Source organism: Pimephales promelas, chromosome 5 (genome assembly GCF_988280905.1).
Source record: "Pimephales promelas chromosome 5, fPimPro1.hap1.1, whole genome shotgun sequence".
Lineage (NCBI taxonomy): Eukaryota > Metazoa > Chordata > Actinopteri > Cypriniformes > Leuciscidae > Pimephales > Pimephales promelas.
In genome coordinates this window covers 2,169,542-2,193,272 of record NC_142773.1, presented here as the reverse complement: position 1 = coordinate 2,193,272, position 23,731 = coordinate 2,169,542, and the positions used below count along the sequence as shown (strand labels likewise).

General features: G+C 42.5%; 1 protein-coding gene across 2 annotated transcripts in view; it reads right to left on the bottom strand.

The window, feature by feature from the left end:
* Positions 1-240: 240 nt before the first annotated feature.
* Positions 241-23,731, bottom strand: part of LOC120461697 (NLR family CARD domain-containing protein 3) — a 36,668-nt gene continuing 13,177 nt past the window's right edge. For both annotated transcript variants that reach the window (XM_089130816.1, XM_089130815.1), the window contains 7 exons: positions 12,908-13,039; positions 11,137-11,310; positions 10,725-10,898; positions 6,196-6,369; positions 1,897-2,070; positions 1,499-1,660; positions 241-748 (listed from right to left, as the gene is read on the bottom strand). In XM_089130816.1, coding sequence (XP_088986942.1) covers positions 661-748; positions 1,499-1,660; positions 1,897-2,070; positions 6,196-6,369; positions 10,725-10,898; positions 11,137-11,310; positions 12,908-13,039 — 1,078 coding nt within the window. In that variant the 3' untranslated portion in view covers positions 241-660. The remainder of the gene's footprint in view (positions 749-1,498; positions 1,661-1,896; positions 2,071-6,195; positions 6,370-10,724; positions 10,899-11,136; positions 11,311-12,907; positions 13,040-23,731) is intronic.

The window sequence follows — 23,731 nt, the reverse complement described above, 5'->3', positions numbered from 1 at the left end:
TTTATACCATTGGAGTGGAAACCTAAATTAAACATTTGACAAATTTGTATTTCTCCAATTCCCCCTTTGGGAGTTCTAAATAACTCCCACACTATATACAAATTTAAACAATTATTTCCCGTGTGGTTCAAAAGACAGTCATGCTGGGAACTCCTACTGTTTTCAAAGATTTAGAGACTTTCTCCATTTAAAACATCAAATTAAACATATTAATAAAATTTGTAATCTCACAATATTTAATACTATGTTATAGTCATTTATATTGCATTAGATGTATTAGGGGGGTAAAGGACTGTATAGTTCATTGTGTGTATAGTTTTTACTTGTTTAGGCATTTTTGTGAGCCATACATGGTTTTGCCTATGGTTACAAAGTCTCACTGTCAGGATATTTTTAATTTAAGCCTATAATAATTATTAATAAAATAATTCTTACCAATACCCATGATATTGTATAATTAATACAGTATATTTGTACATAGCTGTAAATAAGTTATTTATTATGGTCTGCATACTGTTGGGTACCACATTTCCAAGTAAATGCAATACTTTTATTTGTTTACTTTAGCTTCCTTATTGATATTGTTACGTTTCAATAAATAAACTAAACCCACCGGCCCAGCTCAACTTTTCGATTTAATAATCCGGCCCTCGAATTAAGCTAATTGAATAGCCCTGATATAAAGCATTCATCAGAGTTTGGTGAATGATCTTCAACAGAGATGTTTGATGATCGATCTTCATCTACTCTGTAAAGTGGAACAAAAGAGAAAACAATCAGTGTTCGGTGGAACAAAGTGCTGTTTTTCTTTAGTAAAATAAGTTAAATTGAATTCCTGTAATCAGATTAATTATTGACTTTACATGATCTTGCATAGATATTTGTATTTTCTTATTTAATAGATGTAAAGCCTGAATCATGTTCATATGTATGTGTGTCTGTGTGTGTCGGTGCGACTCCTATTGAGTCTCTGTAAAGGAGAAACTAATGAGTGTACGGTGTATGGAATAAACCACAGCGAGCAAATACTAATGTTATTTTGAGTTAAACAAACCTTTAGTTAAAGCCGTTTGTCCTCTAGTTTAAACATGTTTGTAGGCTCTTAGTAAATAACTGAGAGTAAAGTAAGTGTCGAGTAGTGTGACGTGTTGCTTGTCACAGTAAAAACACACTAGAGACAGAGACATTTCTCAAGTGAGCTGGACGCTGTGAGCTGAAGCTGGAACTGCACTGATTTTAGCAGGAGTGCAGTGTTTCCTACAATCTGACCAAGTCTGTTTCACACTCAAATGATTCACTTCTACTGACACAGATCATAAAGCAGGTGTTGATGTATAAAGCTGTGACAGTGAGCTTTTCTTCTCTTTCCTCCTTTGTGTTCTCACACCCTTTGTTGCAACAAATCTTAATGATAATTTCTTCTCACAAAATTTTGAAAAGTTTGTTCACATATCAGGTAAATGAAGATGTCTTTAATATCTCAGTGATGTTTCCTCACCTCAGGTCACAGTTTGAGTCTCGTAGTTCGTCTCTGAGCCGCTGCTTTGAGTCTCCTATCTCATTGTTAATCAGATCAAGCTCTTTTAAAAACTGCAGAGCTTTTGAGTTAGTCAAAGACTGAGTTAAAGAAGAAACATCTGTAATGCCACAGCTACTTAGACTAGAAAGACACAAACAGAGGAAGAGAGATTATCTTACAAACAAATCATGAATGTGAAGAATTTTACACAGATATAATGTGAACTCAAACTCACTGTCAGATATTGAGAATAAAGTGTTTTAGTTTAATAAACCCAGAAAGTGCACTGCTATAACCAATGAAACATAAGCCCTGCTGTCTTCAAATAAATAAACTTCAGTCACACTGTAATTGCTGTACAGTATAATGACACTAACTGTAGTTTCTCCAGCTTGAATTGTGGGTTCATCAGTAGATCACTGAGGTGCTTCACTCCGGAGTCTCCTAGATTATTCCTGCTCAGGTCCAGCTCTCTCAGGTGTGACGGGTTTGATTTCAGAGCTGAAGTCAGGATGAGACTCTGTTTCTCTATAATACTGCACCCTAACAGACTGAAGACAGAGAAATAGTTCACATCGATGATGATCATCTTATTGAAGAGCCACTACAGCAGCATTTAGTTTCCTTTCGAGAGAACTCAAACTGTGCCAAATGACACTTTGGGGAACGCCCCTCAGTGTAGCGCCTCTAATGTATGAATGAAACTAAGCCAATCTCTGATTGGTGTTGGGTCATGACGTAATGTGTGACGACACATAAGCGGAAGCTACTGTATAAAAGGATCCGGCAGACATGAGTTGTCAGCTTTGTGTTCTTCAGCAAGCGCACTTTGTCAAACTGTCAGTCCTATTTGGTGCTGTTTGTCCCATAAGAATTGTCCTTAATTATTGCAATATGGAATCTAGTGGCTCGGATCTTGGGTTTGCAGAGGCAGCGTGTAGATTTAAGGTCTGCATTGCAATAAAGAGTCTATTGACTTGGATCTCGCGTTTGTTGAGGCAGCTCGTAGATTCGGTCTACTCTGCAAAAAAGATTCTGTGACTGGGATCTCACGTTTGCCGAGGCAACGCGTAGATTTAAGGTCTGCATTGCAATAAAGAACCTATAGTGACTCAATTCTCGCATTTGTCGAGGGAGCGCGTAGATTCAGTCTACTCTGCAATAAAGATTCTGTGTGTGTGCAAGGCATGCACAGTCAGCTCCTGAGGGCGCTGGCTTTGTTCATTGAGAATTATCTTGACGCACACAGAGCCGTGTGTTCCTGCGTTTCAGCCTCGCGCCCAATGACTTTATTCTCGAGAGATGAAAGCCAAATATATTGTGAATGACTCGAATCTCGCCGTTGCCAAGGCAGTGCGTAGATTATGAGTCTAAAATAACAGGAGGACCCAATCTGGGTAATAATTTTGTTTTGTGCGAGGCATTCACAGTCTGCTCAGGGTGCTGGCAGTGTTCATTGAGAATTATCTCGACGCGTAAGCCAACAAAAGAAACCATGCACTGTTGGATATTTCAGCCTCACACCTGTTGACTTTCTTCTCGAAGGATGAAAGCCAAATATATTGTTATGGCTCAATTCTCGCGTTTGCAGAGGCTGCGTGTAGATTGTAATAATATAAAAAAAATAGTAATATTAATATTATTACGAGACTAATAATATTAAAACAGTATTGTTTGGTGAAAGAGTGCCGTTTCTAGAGCCCCTCCTCAAGGAGCTTGGGGGCATAGACAGCACTATCAGGCGAAGCCTCAGCCTAAACATGGCGACCTGAGGGTCGTCCTGCAGGCTAAGAAGGCTTCCTCAAAGAGGTCCTAGCCAGTCTAGGTTCTCTGCGGGCGGCCCCACCCGTGGTGGAGCGACCGAGGTTGTTTCTTTTGCGGAGCCCGCAGGAAATCGATGTTGCTCTCCAGCCGTTAAACACGTTTCGGGACAAATCGGTTTCCAGCGATCGCATCCGCCGACCGAGAATCGTTTTCGGTTCAGTCCTGCCGGAAATCCACTTCAGTGGGTCGAGAACGAATCTCGATTAATACCTGAAGCCAGGCTTGAGAGCCTAGTTCCCTTGGTAAAATATTTCGATGCATGGAAAAATCTCCATGGAAAAATATTTCCCCGTGGGCCCTGCGCACCATTCAGAATAGGTACAGGCTGCAGTTCGGTTTCCACCCACCAAGATTCAACGGGGTGGTCTGGACTGTAGACGACCCAGTGCAGGGTCGGGTACTGGAACAGGAAGTAAACTCCCTGCTGGCAAAAGAGGCTATAGAACGTATTCCCTCCACTAGACAGGGAGTCTGGGTTTTTACAGCTGCTACTTTATAGTTCCCAAGAAGGATGAGGGGTTGCGTCCGTTAATAGATCTCAGGCACCTGAACCGCTCTCTGAGGAGATTCAGGTTCAAGATGCTCACTATTCCCATGATCGTGAGTCAAATTCAACCAGAGGATTGGTTTGTCACAATAGATTTAAAATATGCATACTTCCATATATCCATCCTTCCATCTCACACAAAGTTCCTGAGGTTCGCTTTCGGGGGCAAAGCGTACTAATATCGGGTTCTTCCGTTCAGCCTAGCTCTCTCCCCCCGCACATTTGTCAAATGTATGGATGCAGCTCTAGCACTTCTGAGGCTCCAGGGCATCAGGGTGCTCAACTATATAGACGACTGGCTGATTCTGGCTCAGTCACAAGAGCAGGCGGTTCAGCATCGAGATGTTGTTGTCGCCCACATCCAAAAGCTGGGGTTGAGACTCAACACGAAGAAGAGTGTACTCAGAGAACTACGTTCCTGGGAGTGGTGTGAGATTCGGGCACGATGCGAGCACGATTGTCTCCCACGCGAATTGAGTCCATCCTGGCCACAGTGGCCGGGATAAAGCTAGGCCAGGCCATCACTGTCAAGCATTTCCAGAAAATGTTGGGGGTCATGGCAGCAGCGTCCAACATCATTCCATTCGGCCTGCTGCACATGAGGGCCCTTCAGTGGTGGTTGAAAACGAAGGGATTCTCCACGAGGGGAAACCCATTCCGCACGATCAGGGTTATGCGCAGATGCCTTCGTTCCATATCTATGTGGAAGAAAGATTGGTTTCTGTCCCAAGTTCCAGTGTTGGGAGCATCATGTCGCCAGAAAACCGTTTCGACAGACGCCTCCCTCACGGGCTGGGGCGCGTCATGGACGGCTGCTTTACGACAGGCTTATGGCAGGACCATCATTCCTCCTGGCACATAAACTGTCTGGAAATGTTGGTGGTCTCCCGGGCTCTGAGGAGCTTCCTGCTGGACCTCAGAGGTTACCACTTCCTTGTGAGGTCAGATAATATGTTGGTAGTGGCCTATATAAATTATCAGGGGGGACTGAGGTCTCGCCCTCTATGCAGACTGGCGCATCAGATCCTTCTGTTGTCCCAGGGGAAACTGTTGTCTCTGAGAGCAACATACATCCCGGGGAGTCAAAATCAGGGAGCAGACACTGTGCACTGTGGTTTTCCCTCACCCCTCCAGCTCTGCTCCCGGGAGTTCTAGAGAGGGTCCGTTACGACGGGATCAGTCTACTGTTGGTATCCCTGTTGTGGCCGGCCCAAGTATGGTTCAATATTTCACCCATGGCCAGAGCTATGGAAACTGTGGGTCTGGCCCCTGAGGGAGCATAGTACCTAGAAGACGGCCTATCAGCTGGAGTAGTGGAGACCATACTCAGGCCATACTCAGACATCAGTTAGTCATACGTTTCCTCCGTGGGGCTTGAAGGATGAAACCTGCGGCTCATAACAGGGTTCCCACATGGGACCTGGCAGTGGTTCTTGAAGTGTTGGCTGAGGCCCCCTTTGAACCATTAGAGTCAGCTGAGGCCAAAAACCTGTCGCTGAAGGTCGCTTTTCCGTTGGCCGTCACTTCTCTGAGGAGGGTGGGAGATCTTCAGGCACTCTCCATATCTAACGAGTGCCTGGATTTTGCTCCAGGCTACATTAAGGCCACCCTTCACCCTAGGCCCGGCTATCTGCTTAAGGTTCTGTCCAGTGCGGCACGGCCTATGGTTCTGCAGGCGTTTCATACTCCATCTCACGTGACTGCGAATGAAGAGAGACTTCACCTGCTCTGCCCTGACAGAGCACTGAGAATTTATATTCAGAGGTCCTCTTCATGGCGGAAGGTGGACCAGTTGCTCGTATGTTTCGGGTCTCCCAAGAAGGGGCTTCCCGCTTCTAAGCAGACCATCAGCAACTGGATTGTCCATGTGATTTCCACGGCCTACCAGGTGCGCGGTAAGCCTTCACAGGAGGTCTGCGATGCAGCTGGATGGGCCACTCCCCATACCTTTATTAGGTTTTATAGTCTGGACATTCCGTTGACACACGGCTCTTTTGTGCTCTCGTCCTAAGTTTGCCTGTGAGCAGCTTCACACTAGGGCAGGCAGGGCGCGTTGTTCCCCAAAGTGTCATTTGACGCAGTTTGAGTTCCCTCGAAAGGGAACGTCATTGGGTTACGACTGTAACCCTTGTTCCCTGAGAAGTAAATTAAACTAAATACAAACTAAATAAAAAAACACAAACATGTGAACAAAAGGGAAACCCAGAAAGTGCACTGCTATAACCAATGAAACATAGGCCCTGCTGTCTTCAAATAAATAAACTTCAGTCACACTGTAATTGCTGTACAGTATAATGACACTAACTGTAGTTTCTCCAGCTTGAATTGTGGGTTCATCAGTAGATCACAGAGGTTTTTCACTCCAGAGTCTCCTAGTTCATTCCCGCTCACGTCCAGCTCTCTCAGGTGTGACGGGTTTGATGTCAGAGCTGAAGACACATCAGAACAACCTTCATCTGTCATATAACAGTATCTTAACCTACATTAGCAGAGAGAGAGAATGAAGAAAATAAGACAGAAGAAAACTCTTTATTCTGTAAAGTCACATCATCTTCATCAGCAAATAAAGCAGACAGAGGAAGAGAGATCAGGGATGAACCGATACTGAACTCATGTACTCGTACTTATAAAAATGCTCTGATACCAGCAACCGATACCAGTTAGTGTGTGTACAGTTTGTGTCCAGACGAAGAAACACTGACAACAGAAAGTGTAATGCGATAATAAAGAAGGCTGTCTATGAAGTAAATGTATCTAATTAGTGGAATATTAAAGGAAATATAGTAAGGCCTATATAGCTGTGGTGCGCAAGCTTATCCAGCGCACCCCTTTTCGTTGTAGTTTAGTCGGACGTCAATGGCAAAGAAAGTAAACCGAGGTATGTAGCTTATTATTAACTTTCACTGATGAGAGAGAGATACTAAATCATATATGTGAGTAAAACGTGAAATGTTACCTGGTTTATGTATAACGAGTGGTTCTCTACATTATTACAGGATGTTTGGGGGTCAAGAAGTTTCTTGAACAAAAACATCCAAAGTGCGCGCCCCGAAAAGCAGCATCTCAGACTGCGCGCGAATAATGAACTAAATTCTCTTTCACGTCTTGTGCTTGTATGGACAAATTCACACAAAATTATGCAAAAACGCCCGTCTTGGCGAGTATCCTCTAGTAAACAAAGTGGGTTATATCTCAAGTGAACGTTTATTCTGATGGGAAATTATTACTGCTCTAGCCTACCTTATAACTTTACAAAAAGTGTAAATTTAATTTATACAGTAATGAATATGCAGTGTTATTTCACATTTGATAACTTTATTTCATACATATTTAGCTTGTTGTTCGGGGGAGGGCTCTGAGCTCAGATTTTTGCCCAAACCCAGAGTGCTCCCCCTTTTGTTTTTAACAGTATTTAGGACAAGAAGTGAGGAGATTGGGTGGTGGAGGGATGCTGTTAAACTGTCAATGAACTGAGGTAAGTTTGTTGTATACCTCTTAACTCGTTGATTGGGTTGATTAACAGAGTGTGCTCCACTCTTGTCTAATTATGGCGCTTTTCCACTGCATAGTACGGTACGGTTCGGCTCAGTACGGTTCGATTCGGCGCGGAACAGTTCGGATCGCTTTTCGTTTCCACCGCAGTAGTACCCCTTCAAAGTGTGTGGGACTGATCGTTATTTGCGCGCGCCTCTACTGCCATGACATCATCTTAAAAGCGCCACATTTTCAAACCCACAACACAGGAACAATGGAGGCTATCGAGGGGATGGTGTTCCTGATTCTCGGTATGTGGTTGTTTTTAACTGCTAGACGGAAAAATGTGTTTAAAATGAGGCTGATGGCAGCAAAACAAAAATACTGCTAAAAAATACTGTCTCGTGTCGCAAATCCAATGACGCTAGTAGTGACGCAGGGAATGACGATTCTGTCTGACCAATCAGTGATCTGCAGTGTTTCACGTCACATTTTAGTACCGGTACGGTACGCTTGGAACCTCAACAGACCAGGTACCATTTAAAGCGACCTGAAGCGAACCGTACTGTACCATACCATGCAGTGGAAAAGCACCACAAGTGAGACGTACCGAACCGTACCGTACTATGCAGTGGAAAAGTGCCTTTAGGCTTGATTACCTGAATGTGCTCCACGTGTTTAATTAGGTTTAATTATCTGAACGTGCTCCTCCAGAACTTCGCTAATAAAACATTATTCAATTCAAATTTCTGTACCTGAAAATTGCACCTGAAAACTACTACTATTTCATTTGTAGCCTTTCTTTGTTATTTTGCATTTATTTGTGTTATTTGTAATTTGATTATTTGTTCTTATTTTATTACTGACTGCTATTACTGATAATGTTTTAAATTCACATGAATTAAGCTGGTAGTTTTTGTGGTAGTTAGTGTTGTCACTGTACCAACATTTCAGTATTCAGTACCAATACCAGTGAAAATCCACAGTTCCCTTTCAAGGGAACTCACGATGCGTCAATAAACGCCCCTGGCGTGTATAAGTCTGAAGCATCTATGTCCACTAGTCCAATGGAAAGAATGAGTGTCACAGACGGGTGACAGGAAGTTATAAAAGCGCATCTGGTGAAGCCGGACACTCTCAATCGAAGTCTTCTAAATTGAAGCCGAATCTGAGGACCGTTCTTCAAGCAAAGTAAGCTTCACAGAAAAGGTCATGACGCCAATGGAGTCAGAGTTTGTCACGATAGATCTGAAAGACGCTTACTTCCATATCTCCATCCTCCCTCAGCACAGGAATTTCCTGAGATTTTCTTTCAGGGGCAAAGAATACCATTAGAGAGTTCTTCCTTTCGGTCTAGCACTTTCACCCTGCACATCCACAAAGTGTGTAGATGCAGCTATAGCCCCACTCAGACTGCAGGGCATACACATTCTGAATTATATAGATGATTGGCTGATTCTAGAGTCAGAATATAGGAGCAGACATCCTGTCGAGGCAGGAGCTGAGGCCAGGGGACTGGAGACTCCACTCAGCCAGATGCAATTGTTCAGAAATGGCCGAGGCTACGTTTGTACGCATTTCCCCCTGTTGCTCTGCTCCCAGGAGTTCTGGAGCGAGTCCGCCAGTGCGGATTAAGACTGCTGCTAGTAGCACCATGCTGGGCGAGTCAAATTTGGTTTGCGGATCTGATTAATCTCCTCGACGGACCTTCCTTGGAGATCCCGATCAGGAGAGACCTTGTGTCTCAGGCAGGGGGCACAATATTTCACCCCAAGCCAGAGATTTGGAAACTATGGGTTTGGCCTCTGAGGGAGCCCAATTCATAGAGAGTGGTCCTTCAACAGAGGTTGTTGAGACCATTCTTAGCTCCAGAGCTCCCGCTACTAGGAAACTTTAAATTTTAAAATGGAGATTATTTACTTCTTGGTGTCATCACCGTCAGTGGGACCAGGTTAACTGTTCAGTAAATGCGGTACTGGAGTTCCTACAAGAACGTTTCTCGTCAGGATTATCCCCCTCCACCTTAAAAGTTTATGTGGCGGCCATAGCTGCGTTTCACGTTCCGGTGGGAGGTTTACCTTTGGGTCGAGACCCCCAGAGACCCCCTATTCGTTTCCTTCGTGGCACCCTGAGTCTGAGGCCTGCTTTTCGCACAAGGATGCCGGCTTGGGATTTGGCCATAGTACTAGAAGGCCTTTCTGGGGCACCTTTTGAGCCTTTAGATTTGATCTCAGAAAAATTTCTCACTGTGAAGAATATTTTTCTCTTAGCCATTTCTTCTTTAAAAAGAGTCAGAGATCTTCAGGCCCTTTCGGTGTCTCCACAAAGACTTTCTAACCTTGATCAACACACGCGCGCCAAACGCCACGTGACACGCTCCCACACAAAGGACATCCACTCGCACGTGTCCAAACAGGGCCGTTCAAGAAATGCAGCCACACAGAGAACCCCAGAATACTTTGCACATATACCTCTTTATCGAGCTTTAAGAAGCATTAAGATGATGTTTTTTCGGGTTGATTCAGAAGGGTTACGCTGTCTAGGTGATTTTGCCAATGCTCTCTCTCTCTCCCTCTCGCTGTCACACTCTTACTCGTTTTTCCATTTCCAGACTCCCCTCGTTGTTGTTTGTGTTTATTGTTTGTAAATACATTTATTCCTGTAATGTTAGTAAATGCATAAGTAGTTTGCCTTATTAAATTCATTATATTCATTTTCATTGTTTACTGACTCTTTTGCTCATACTTCAAGTCCCTTAACTGCCTAGATATTAGCTGCAAGCTTACAAATTAAAATATACTTCAAAGAGTATTTGTTTATAGAACAGGAAAGGCAACCTGGTGGCCACAGGTTGGTTTTTCCTGAAAATCTATAAAGTAGGGTGATATTGTGAGTTTTAATGAAGATCGAATGATCAAGCTTGCGGTATGATTAGTTAGTTTCTCGTATGATTATTAGGCCTGCTGGTATAAAATGAATTGCACTATCTGCCTGAAAAAGACTTGTTCTCTTCACATGTGATAATTAATGGGAGTCTTCAAAACAGGCTCGTCCTAGTCGTCACCCTGACATGACAGTCGTCACCCAGACATGACAGTGAGTTAATTTTATTTTATTCTAGTTTTCTTTCTTTCTTTTTGCCAAAAAAAAAGAAAGTGCAATAGGCATTAATTAGTAGTAGGATAAATAGCAGCATGGAAATTAAACAGTTACTAACTAAAACAACAACACATTAAACATGTGAGCAATAGGGAAACCCAGAAAGTGCACTGCTATAACCAATGGAACATAAGCCCTGCTGTCTTCAAATAAATAAACTTCAGTCACACTGTAATTGCTGTATAGTATAATGACACTAACTGTAGTTTCTCCAGCTTGAATTGTGGGTTCATCAGTAGATCACTGAGGTTTTTCACTCCAGAGTCTCCTAGATTATTCTCACTCAGGTCCAGCTCTCTCAGGTGTGACGGGTTTGATTTCAGAGCTGAAGTCACATCAGAACAACCTTCATCTGTCATATCACAGGATCTTAACCTACATTAACAGAGAGAGATTGAGAATAAAGAAAATAAGAGACTCTTTATTCTATAAAGTCACATCATCTTCATCAGCAAATAAAACAGAAAGAGGAAGAGAGATCTTCATCTTTATTTCACCAGATCACAAAATAATAAGGTGAAAATGTTTGTACAAATATAACGTTACTGTGTTCTAGTTTAAACAGTTGAAATTATTTTAAGCATTTTGATTCTTGTATGTGAATGTGACTGACCTCAATCTCTCCAGTTTCAGAGGTGAATCCTTCAGTACGGCACATAAGTGCTTCACTCCTGAGTTTCCTAGATTATTCCAGCTCAGGTCCAGCTCTCTCAGGTGTGATGGGTTTGATTTCAGAGCTGAAGTCAGGATGAGACTCTGTTTCTCTGTAATACTGCATACACTCAGACTGAAGAAAGAGAAATAACAATAGTTCACATCTATGATGATCATCTTATTGAAGAGCTACAGCAGCATTTAGTTTCAAAACTACATTTTTAAACTAAAAAAATGCTTCATGAAGAAGAAAAAAAACATACACAAGTCGCACTGGACTAAGTCGCATTTATTTAGAAATGTTTTCTCTTGGTTCATGTCAGTCAGTATGATAAATGATTGTTCAATTATATATGTTTCATGATTTAAATTAATTAGACGTGCTTTTTGATTACTTACATTTAATTTAACCATTCAAATGGGAGTCCACAAAAATTCAAATGAAAAAAAAAACAGAATATAGTAAAATGAAAACAGAAAAATAAAAATACCTGAATAAAAATAAAGCTGATTTAATGGGGTCTACAAGTGGCTCTTTGGTGCTTACCCACCACCTTCTGCTCTGACGGTGACATAACGTACCAATCTCAATCCTTGGGCCGACACGGGAGACATTTACTCCATTAAAAGATGCACACACTCTCCACACCTGCTTTTGTTATAGTGTTATATAGTTATATGGTTTTAAATAGTTATGTTTTAGTTTTTTTGCCAAATCGGTTTGGAACAGTTGTTGAATAAACAACTGAACTGACACATTATGGCTGCGTATCTGTTTGACTGACAGTTTTATTGATCACTGAGATGTTAGCCGGTGCTGTGTGTGTGGCAATGCTGCTGAATCTGCCGATCTCGACAGATCCAGAATCAGTCATTCACTCGTGCAAAAAATTACTGACTAATATATAAAAATATTACTATTAGATCTTTTCTATAAGTTGTTCCGCATCTCTCCCTTGTTCTTATGAGTGTCTTATATAGGGTTATATTTTTAAAATGCATCAAGGTGCATTAATTTAATTAGATTAATTTAAGAAATAAACAAGTTGCTGAAACTGATATTTGATGCTCATACATATTTCTCATATGTCTCTGGACACTGAAGGATAGCACTGGCATTTGATAGAAATGTAACACATATGCAAAATAATCATTGAATCATTTCTCATTCCTGTTTGGAATAAGTGATTGTGTTTTGTGAACAATAAGCATAACATTTCTGCATTTCCATTTGTAGTGTGGATCATTCATTGCAACATTTAACCTGATTCTCATGTTTAAGAATTGGTTTTCTTACTCCTTTTCCTTTTCATCTTATTACAGGCAGATACTGATCACAGACTTTTAAAATGCACTTGTTCAGTTGTTACAAGTTCAAGTATATGCTGCATCAAAATTAGACATTTTACTTTTTGTGAAATACAAACGGTGATTTGAAAGCAGTTATGAAAAGTTTTGTTCTGCCTCTACAGAAACTGAAATAATTATTGACAAATGATCAAAATGTCTGTCTTTGTCAAATATTTTAATTTGATTTCAAGAATAATGAATTTGATATTCAAGTTAATTATGTTTTTAATTAGCTGTTTAATTTTTTTTTACTTCAGTTTTGTGGCTCTGTGTGACGCTGAGGAAAAACTGCTCTGACTCAAACAAGTGAGGAAATATTATCATCAGCTAACATTAGTAATAAAGTAAAGTAATATTATAAATAAATGAGCAATACTCACGTCAGTTTGTTGAGTTGACAGTGTTTATCCTGCAGAAGAGCAGCAATCTGATTCACTCGTGTGTCTCTTAGGTTTACACCCACAACTCTATTCACATACTGACAGGCTTTCTCTGCAGCAGGACTCAAAAACCTGCAGAACAGTCAATTCAGTTTCATTTAATTATTGTTCTAAAGACAAGCTTTAGTTAGTTATTAGATGCACATTTTTTTCTTTGAACATTTAAATTAGTTCAATAGATGCAAAGATGGCGGACGCTGCCGGCAGGAATGCTCGGAGTGCTTCGAGTAAATCTCGAATAAAACCAGTAATTTACACGACTACTGATGGCCAAACAATAGTGGAGGATGAATTCTTAAACTTTCTCTTTGTTAAGATGAAGACTTTGAACCAGGACGATATGATTTTATTGGCTGTGAACCATTTTGGGTCGGAATGGATTGAGAACTCTAAAAAAGTTCTCTTTGATCTCTGCCCTAGCTCTTCTCACCGCTGTGTAGCACATAAAGGGCCGCAAAAGGATGTAAACAATGTTAAGAGCTGCTTAAAACTGCTTAACGAGGCTGGCGAAAACATCCCTCGTTTTGTATCACACTATTTGGACGAACTGCCAACAGTGACTTTCAATAGCCTTGATATTTCTTGCCTGCTTGGGATAATTGAGTGTCTATGCACGGATATCTCTGCTATGAAGCGGGCCATGTCTGCGCAGACTAATATCTGTGAGGATCTTCGGGTGGTGACGGCAGGTATGAACCAACGATTATGTATGATCGAACAGCCTGAACATGGCGGAGGGAACGCGTCGATTTCCCAGGTTGGCGGAGAGCTGGTTCGGAACCGAACAGTGGATCGTGCGTCTTCGGATCTTGTGCCGCTCAGGATGAATGGACCGAGTAATGCGACGTCGGCTGCCGCCCGGATCAGGAAGGAGGCCCCAGGCCCGAGTAAAATGAGCTCTGGACTGATGGATAAAGCTTCGGCTCTGGATGTTTGCGTTGTGGAAGAAGCGCCGAGTGTGTGCCCGAAAACTCATGTGTCTATGTCACCCGAATGGAGCCGTGTGTTGAAGGAGGGTCGCAGGCTAAAATATGTGAGCGAGAATGGAAAGGTACAGCCCAAATCTCGTCTAAACTTATCAAGGGGGAAGAAGCCAAACTGCATTGTTGGAACTTGTCCTGAGGGAAATATAAAAGTGGTGAAGACTAAGCTGGTGAGTGTTTTTGCCACAAAATTTTCGCCTGACTTAGACTCTGAGACATTGGCTAACTATCTGAAGCATAAACTCCATCGTGATGTTATTTGCAAAAAGGTGGATACTACTCAGAACTGGTACAGTTCCTTTAAAGTAACTGTCGAGTGTGATAAGGTGGAAGATCTATATGAGCCACAGATCTGGCCACATGGAGTATTTGTACGCCGATTTTTTGAGGCGCGCAAACCCAGGGTAAATGCTGGACCAGTGGATGTAGTAACTCCTAGTAGTGCAAGAAGTGTGTCGGCTCCTGAGGCGCATGTGTCTGCTGGAATGAACTTATGAACATGCTTTTATGAACCTTAGAGTTGTGTCATATAACTCGCGAGAGTTGCGCCTGGGTCGGAATGTTGGTGATAAAGCGCAATGGATTGTTATTGACAAGCTCCTGGAGAATACGGACATTTTATGTATACAAGAGACTTTTTTATCAAAACAAGATCTAGGCAAACTTAACTCTGTCCATGAGGATTTCCATGGAGTGGGTGAATCCACGACAGACCTAAGTATGAGAATTTTGCGGGGCAGAATACCTGGGGGTGTGGCCATATTATGGCATAAGAAGTATGATCCACTGGTCAGTGTGATTAGATTAGAGGTAGACTGGTGTGTAGCAATCAAAGTGGAGCATAATAATAAGGTTTTTGTAATTTTGAATGTGTATACTCCTTATGAATGTAGCCAAAATGAAGATGAATATATGAATAGGCTTGCTTTTATTGGTGCTTTTATTAAGGAAAGTGAATGTACAAGTATATTTATTTTAGGGGATATAAATGCTGATATATCTGATAATGATTCTCTGTTTGGCCAACAGCTAAACAGGTTTTGCCAGGATAGCAAGTTGTTCTTTTCTAGCCAAATATTATTGCCAGTAGGTAGCTATACATATATTAGTGAGGCGTGGAATACAACATCTTGGCTGGATCACTGTATATGTACAGCCGATGCACATGATTCCCTAGATAAACTTGAGATACTATATAATCTGGCAATAACAGATCACATACCAATTTCAATTACACTAAATGTTGAAAGTCTTCCTGAGATGACTAATTCGGAGAATCCTGAACAAAGAAGTGGAAAATTAGATTGGACAAGACTCTCAGTAAATGATCTTTGTAGATATAAACTTTTGACAGAGAAGAGCCTTAGCAAAATAGAAGTGCCAACTGAGACAATTATGTGCAATAACGTTGATTGTGAGAATCCTAAGCATAAGCATGACCTATGTGTGATGTATGATGCAATAGTGGATTGTTTAGATACTGCCAGTAGACCTTTTTATCGAAAAAGAGTTAAAAGTGATAATTTTAGAGCTGGATGGAATGAATATGTCTCTGAACTGCATCTCCAGGCCAGAGAAGCATTTAAAAACTGGGTTTTAACGGGCAAAGCTAGGTATGGCCCAGAATTTGAGCAAAAGAAACTGACAAATGCTAAATTTAAGTATGCTGTACGGTTTATAAAAAGAAACGAGCTGTCCATGAGAGCAAACTCAATGGCCAAGAACTTTCAGCAAAATCATGTGTATGAATTCTGGAAAGAAGTGAAAACTGTCAGTAATTGTAAAATACCACTGCCAACTAGCATTGATGGGGTTGTGGGGCTGATAATATTGTAAACTTGTGGAGAAAATACTATGGAGATATTTTTAACTGTGTTGAGAGGAAGGAATTTAAGGCTGGACATGTGTCGTGCGATGAAGGTATGATTGTTACACCGGGCGAGGTCAGATATGCAATTGATAAATTGGCTGAGAATAAAGCTTGTGGTCCAGATCGAATAACAGCTGAACATTTGAAGCAAGCTAGTACGAGGATCACCATGTTACTTGCATTGTGTTTTACAGGTTTTTTAATTCATGGTGTGCTACCTGATTCCATGATATCAGTTTTATTAGTGCCAGTAATTAAAGATAAAACCGGTAAAATATCTGTGACAGAAAACTACAGGCCAATTGCATTGGCAAGTGTGATCTCAAAAGTATTTGAGAGAATCCTCATGTATAGGCTAAAAGAATATTTAGTAACTACGGATAACCAATTTGGCTTTAAAAGCAAGCATGGCACTGATTTATGCATATATTCCTTGAAAGAAGTGGTTAGTAAGTATAATGAGCATAATTCCACAGTTTTTATGTGTTTTTTGGACGCATCGAAGGCATTTGATCGAATCAACCATTCCAAATTATTTATAAAACTGCAAGAAAGAGGGGTTCCCCCTTACCTGATAAGAATTTTACTTTTTTGGTATATACATCAAACCTTAAAAGTCCGGTGGGGGAAGAATGTATCTGAACCTTTCTATATGACGAATGGGGTTCGACAAGGGGGTTTACTGCCACCTCTTCTCTTTAACCTGTACATGGATGGTCTCTCTATAGAGTTAAATTATTGTAAGACTGGATGTGTAATAGGTGATAGTATTATTAATCATCTGATGTATGCTGACGATTTAGTCATTATGTCTCCTTATAGTGCAGGATTACAACAGCTGCTTCGAATATGTTCAAGATATGGTGTGCAGCATGATATTAAATTTAATGTTGAAAAGAGTGTGATCATGATTGTTAGAACCAAAGAGGACCTTAAGTTAAAATTTCCTTCTTTTTATTTAAATGACCAAGTTTTAAATGTAGTAACTAAAGTTAAATACTTGGGTCACATTATTAGAAATGACTTAAATGATGACGATGACATACAGCGACAGTGTTGTAAGCTGTATGGACAAGCTAACGTGTTGGCTCGTAAATTTTATATGTGTACAGAAGATGTTAAAATATCTCTGTTTAGGGCATACTGTACTTCTCTCTATACAGCTCACTTGTGGTGTAAATATTCTAGAGCTAAAATGAAAAAGCTCCAGGTGGCATATAATGATGCGCTTAGAATTTTGCTTAGGGTCCCGAGGTGGACAAGCACAAGCCAGATGTTTGTCTCCAACAGTGTTCCCACTCTACATGCTTTATTACGGAGGTATATGTACAGTTTTATGTGTCGGCTGAGTGACTCAAAAAATAGCATCATAATGGTGCTAAATAATATCACATTAAGTGATACAAGGTATTTTTCCTGTTTCTGGAGGCAGTGGAATGAAAGCTTATATGTTTTTTAAGAGAAATGTGTATGTTGTCTGTAAATTGATGTCTGTATGTATTGTTCGTGTTCTACTCTGTGTGTTTTTTTGATATGGACCCATTGGTCTGAAATAAAGAGTAAAAAAAAAATACATCAATAAATAGACATGTTGAATAAACTAGAGCAACACTCAGTCCTAAAGCAAACTCATAAGAAAAGATAAATCTCACGAGCAGAGGGGCAAAATCTCACTAGATGATTTTCAGAATGAATACAAATTAAGATCTTTCTGGCTTTTAAGCAGGAGAAGTGAGAAATGTCACCACAGAGAAAACTGGCTTGAGAAACATCTCGGTTGCATATGGTAACTCTCATTCCCTGAGGGAGGGAATGGAGACATAGGTCATGACTGACCAACCTACTTCGAGTGAAACTAAAACAAACCAATGCACATTGGCGTGCAATCATTTGCATCAGCTGTGCAGCCTTGTAGCGTGGGTATTTAACGAGCAGCTGTTGCACACTAGGGCCGTTTCTCAATATGCCTTCTTGTCTGTACTTGTGTTCTTGTGGACTTGTAAAACGTCATCAGTCGCGGCCCAAGTACTGTCCCAATACAAAAGTTTGCATTTAGGAAAGAACGGTTAAAAATCCCGGATGTGTTCTTGACACTCCCATTTTACAGAGGATGCATCAGTTGGTAACTTTTGTGAACCATGGTGTGAACTTGACGGCAGAAATATCCCATAATTCATTTTGGCATTCGCGGAAGGAGCGGTAAGCAGAGAGAGGCAGGTCAAAAGTTACCTGAATATTACCGAATATTACCGTTTTTTCCCGCCGTTGGCTAGTGATGTACACAAACAAACAGAAGCAGAATTAAATTGAGACAGGTGTTGCTTTATTGTTATGAATATACTTTACATTGTAGTGTATGTAGAGTAATCCCTTAGGCTTGGGCGATAAAGCCTGGCTGTATAATAATTCTCGTTATGTTTGGGCACTGCAGACGGCGTCTGTGCGGGGGTACTATTGAGCAATATCAGCGCCCTAGTTTTTTGCTGAGAAGCCAAGCCTAAAAAAGCTGGTCGCCCCGGCGGGTGGCAGAAGATGTGGCAACGGGACCTATGTCTCCGTTCCCTCCCTCAGGGAACAAGGGTTACCAAATGTAACCGAGATGTTCCCTATCGGTCAGTCACAACAACGTAGACGGGGTGCCCCGTCTCTTAGTCAGAAGATCCTTCCTCAGAGGAATGGGCTAGGGAGGACCTGTCACAAGGAGCATGAGTTCTGTAAACCATGTCCAGGTGGGCCAGTAGGGAACCACCAGAAGGACCTGCTCCTTGTCCTGCCTGACTTTGCACAGTGTTTGCACAAGTAGGCTCACTGGGGGAAAAGCATATTTGCGAATGCATCCATGCCAAGTGTTCCCTCGGTCAGGGAGTAAAACAGCTGGCAGTGGGAGGTCTCTGAGGAGGCAGACAGGAAGCACAGCTCGTGATAGCCACATGGTTGAGTAGACCGGGGATATACATGGCTCGAACCGACCTCTGATGCTTCATCAGAGGCAAGTTGCGACATGCAACGGGAGCGCAGACCACCTTGCCGGTTGATGTATGCAACGGTCGCATTGCTGTCCAACGGAACGACACGTCACTGCCCTGCAGCAGCCTTTTCAAACGGCGGAGAGCGAGATGCACTGCCAGCAACTCGAGGCAGTTGATGTGCCAATGCAGATTAGGGTCCGTCCACACCCCTGACACTGCATGCCCTTTGTACATGGCACACCAGCCGGTGGCAGAGGCATCTTTGAACACCACAGCATGCCTGGATACCTGTTCCGAGGGGACTCATGCCCAAAGGAACGAGGGATCTGACCATGTGCTGAAGATCTGACGGCGGGCCGGTGTGATTGCCACCCGGTGAGTGCCGTGATGCCACGCCCATCTCGGGACTCAGCTGTGAAGCCAGTGCTGATCCATTCTCATATGAAGCAAGCCGAGCGGCGTAACCACTGCTGCTGCCATGTGCCCTAGAAGCCTCTGAAAAAATGTCAGTGGAACCGCCGTCCTGCCTTTGAACGTATTAAAGCAGTCCAGCACCGACTGAGTGCGCTGCTATGTGACGAGCGCTGTCTGTGCGACCGATTCCAACTCCATACCGAGAAAAGAGATCCTCTGCACGGGGGCGAGTTTGCTCTTGTGCCAGTTGACCTGAAGACCCAACTGGCTGAGGTGCCTGAACACAAGGTCCCTGTGGTCGCATAACTGATCTCGAGAGTGTGCTAGTATGAGCCAGTTGCCGAGATAGTTGAGGTTGCAAACGCCCTGTTCTCTCATGGGAACTTTTGTGAAAACACGGGGGGACAGGGACAGTCCGAAGGGTAGGACCTTGTACTGATATGCTCCACCCTCAAGCGCAAAGTGCAGAAACGGCCTGTGTCAAGGAAGAATTGAGACATGAAAGTATGTGTCCTTCAGGTCGATCGCTGCAAACCAATCTCAGGGACGGATCCATTTGAAAATGCGTTTCTGCATAGAAGCAGGGTCTGTCTGTGCCATGCAGCACTTACCTGGTTCCATGGGGCAGGAGGTGCAGGAGGGGGCTCGGTGGCGTTCTCTACTGCACACTGCTGCTCACTGGCGACAGAGGAGGCAGATGAGACTGGTGAGGATTCTGTCCCCCCACTATTCTCCGGATCCTCTTCGGACCCAGAGATGGTAGAAACTGCTCTTTTACTGAAAATTTGGGTATCGCTGGTTTCAAGGCCAGCAGTGAAACACAAACAAAATGAAACAAAGATTTTCCACCCGGCCCTCTTCCGGGGGAGAGAGCGATGTGGTCATCGTCTCCTGAAGAGCAGTCTCTTACATCTCTTGGTCAACCGTCCTAGGGCTGCTTACTTCTGGCTTTGCCGCCCTTCTTGGCGGGGCCTGGACGGGCGGGATGCCCTGCTTGTGACTGGCTCCATGGCACCGCTTACGCGGAGGCTGCGGCGCAGGAGCAGGGGCAGACGTAGGAGGACACCCTTGGCGACGAGCACGCTGAGATGCCGCAGGCGTTGGGGTGGAGGCAGCAGCTGGCCGCCGCGGCAGGATATGTTTGATGGCCTCCGTCTGCTGTTGTAGACGGCCACAGGACTTCACTTCAACACCTAAATGGACATATTGCTGACACATCACACAAGGACAATGATAACACCACTCAGCCACAACAACAACCTCTGCTCACGGATACAATCTCAGCAGAGCTCTGCCCACAGAGCTCACCACAGACAGACTGTGACATATCAGAACTGCTCCCAGATTCAGCACCCAAGGACGACTTTCTGGAAAACAACGAGGGAAACCAGGACAGCATTTTACACCCTCCAATAACACCAGAGCAACAGCCCATCTCACCTGACACGTTATCACTCTCTCCAGCATCTCCACTTCTGTGCTTCTCAGAGAAAATGGAACAACTGGTGTCTGCTGGAACCAAACTATCACACTCCTTTGCTGCAAGCCCCCAGATACCAACCAAAAAACGGCAGGCCCCAAAACCACCAAAGCTTTCGGGCCCAGCTCGCCCTCCCCCTCCCCCTCCTCGAAGAGCTCTTCGGCCTCTGCCACAGCGCCAGGGCCCACACTCTCCCCCATCGGCTCGAGGTGAACCAAAAACAACTGATACCAGCTCTAAGTGAAATATTTTGGTTCCTCGCTATGAAAACAATAACTTTATCAAATGTTTACAGAACAAGCGGGAACCCAGTGTGCCTGAATCTTTCTCTATTGCTGTTCAATTACATGATAGAAAATCTAAGGCCTTCAACAGCCGTACAGCAAACCCATCTAATCTGGTGCCCATTACACGCCAAACTAAGACTGCTGTGAGGACAAAAAGTAAGACTATAAAGTTAGCACTTTTAAACATCCGCTCCATTAAAAATAAATCACTTCTAGTCAATGACTTAATAACCACACACAACCTGGACTTCATGTTTCTAACTGAAACTTGGCTAGAAGACAGCTGTAGTGCAACGGTCCTAAACGAAACATCCCCTCCAAATTTTACTTATATGAGTGTCTGCAGAGCGGGTAAGAGAGGTGGCGGCTTAGCTGCTCTTTTTAAAGATGTTTATCAATGTAAGCAAATATCATTTGGGAATTACCCCTCTTTCGAATATCTGGGTATTGTGTTAAAAGGTGCTCCACGTATTTTACTTATCATAGTTTACAGGCCTCCAAAATACTCTCCAGCCTTTGCTGAGGATTTTACTGAATTGCTATCAACAATTGCCTCTGAGTTTGACTGTTTTGCCATTGCTGGAGATTTCAACATTCACATAGATAACGCAGAAAACAATATGGCAAAAGATATTAAAACTGTTTTAAAAACTTTTGATCTGACACAGCATGTACACGGCCCCACACACAATCGTGGACACACTCTAGATTTACTTATCAGTACGGGTTTAAACATCTCATCGATTGTTATTAAGGATGTAGCACTGTCTGACCATTTCTGTATTTTCTTTGATATATTAATCTCTCCTGCCGTTGAAGCTAGAGCTGTGTCTGTCAAGAAGAGATGCTTAAATGAAAACACTGGTGTGCTATTTATGAAGGCTATAGCTTTAAAACCAAGCATATCTGCTGACTCTGTTGATTTTCTCCTTGATTCTTTTAACTCAAAAGTTAAGAGTGTAATTGATGATATTGCTCCTGTTAAAGTCAGGAAGAATAGTGGCAGACAAAAAGCACCTTGGAGAAACTCAACAACAGTGCAAAATATGAAAAGACAATGCAGAAGAGCAGAACGCATGTGGCGGAAGACAAAACTTGTAGTCCATTATAACATCTACAAAGACAGCATCCACGCTTTCAATAGGGAACTAGGCAAAGCCAGACAGACTTTCTTCTCAAATATTATAAACAGCAATATAAACAACACACGCACTCTTTTTGCTACTGTAGAGAGACTGACAAACCCCCCAAGCCAGATTCCCATAGAAATGCTCTCAGACAGCAAGTGCAGTGAGTTTGCTTCTTTCTTTTCTGAGAAAATCAATAACATCAGAAAGGTGATCAGCACATCCTTGAGTTGCTCTGGGGTCAGGCAGATCAGACCACAACCTGAGAAAGTAGTTACTATGTCTGATTTCGAAGAAATTGATGACACAATTTTGGTAGAAACCGTACAGCACCTTAAAACATCAAACTGCGCCCTTGACACACTTCCCACATCTTTTTTCAAAAGTGTGTTAAACTGTTTAGAAGCAGATCTCCTAGAAGTGGTAAATGCCTCACTTCGCTCTGGGAATTTTCCGAACTCCCTGAAAACTGCAGTTGTCAAGCCCCTCCTGAAAAAGAGCAATCTGGATAAGAACATCTTGAGCAATTATAGACCGATCTCAAATCTTCCTTTCATAGGCAAGATCATTGAAAAGGCTGTCTTCAATCAGCTGAACAAATTCTTAAGCTCAAATGGATATTTTGACAATTTTCAATCTGGTTTCCGATCGCATCACAGCACGGAGACAGCACTCATAAAGATAATAAACGACATTCGCTTAAATACTGATACAGGCAAGTTATCCGTGTTGGTACTACTCGACCTCAGTGCTGCATTTGACACTGTTGATCACAACATACTTCTTGACAGGCTGGAAAATTGGGTGGGGCTTTCTGGGATAGTCCTAAAATGGTTCAGGTCATACTTAGAAGGGAGAGGTTATTTTGTGAGTATGGGAGAACATAAGTCTGAGTGGACATCCATGACTTGCGGAGTCCCTCAGGGCTCGATTCTTGCGCCACTCCTATTCAACCTGTATATGCTCCCAATGAGCCAAATAATGAAAAAGAACCAAATAGCTTACCACAGCTACGCAGATGACACACAGCTCTACTTAGCCCTATCGCCTAACGACTACAGCCCCATTAACTCCCTGTGCCAATGCATTGATGAAGTAAACGGTTGGATGTGTCAAAACTTTCTGCAGTTAAACAAAGACAAAACTGAAGTTATTGCGTTTGGAAACAAAGATGAAGTTCTTAAGGTGAATGCATACCTTGACGCTAGGGGTCTAACAACTAAAAATCAAGTCAGGAATCTTGGTGTGTCACTAGAGTCAGACCTTAGTTTCAATAGTCATGTCAAAGCAATAACTAAATCAGCATACTATCATCTGAAAAATATTTCAAGAATTAGATGCTTTGTTTCCAGTCAAGACTTAGAGAAACTTGTGCATGCCTTCATCACCAGCAGGGTGGATTACTGTAATGGCCTCCTCACTGGCCTTCCTAAAAAGACCATAAGACAGTTGCAGCTCATACAGAACGCTGCTGCCAGGATTATGAGCAGGACCAGAAAATATGAACACATCACACCAGTCCTCAGGTCTTTACACTGGTTGCCAGTTACATTTAGGATTGATTTTAAAGTATTATTACTGGTATATAAATCATTTAATGGGTTAGGACCTCAATATATTGCAGATATGCTCAC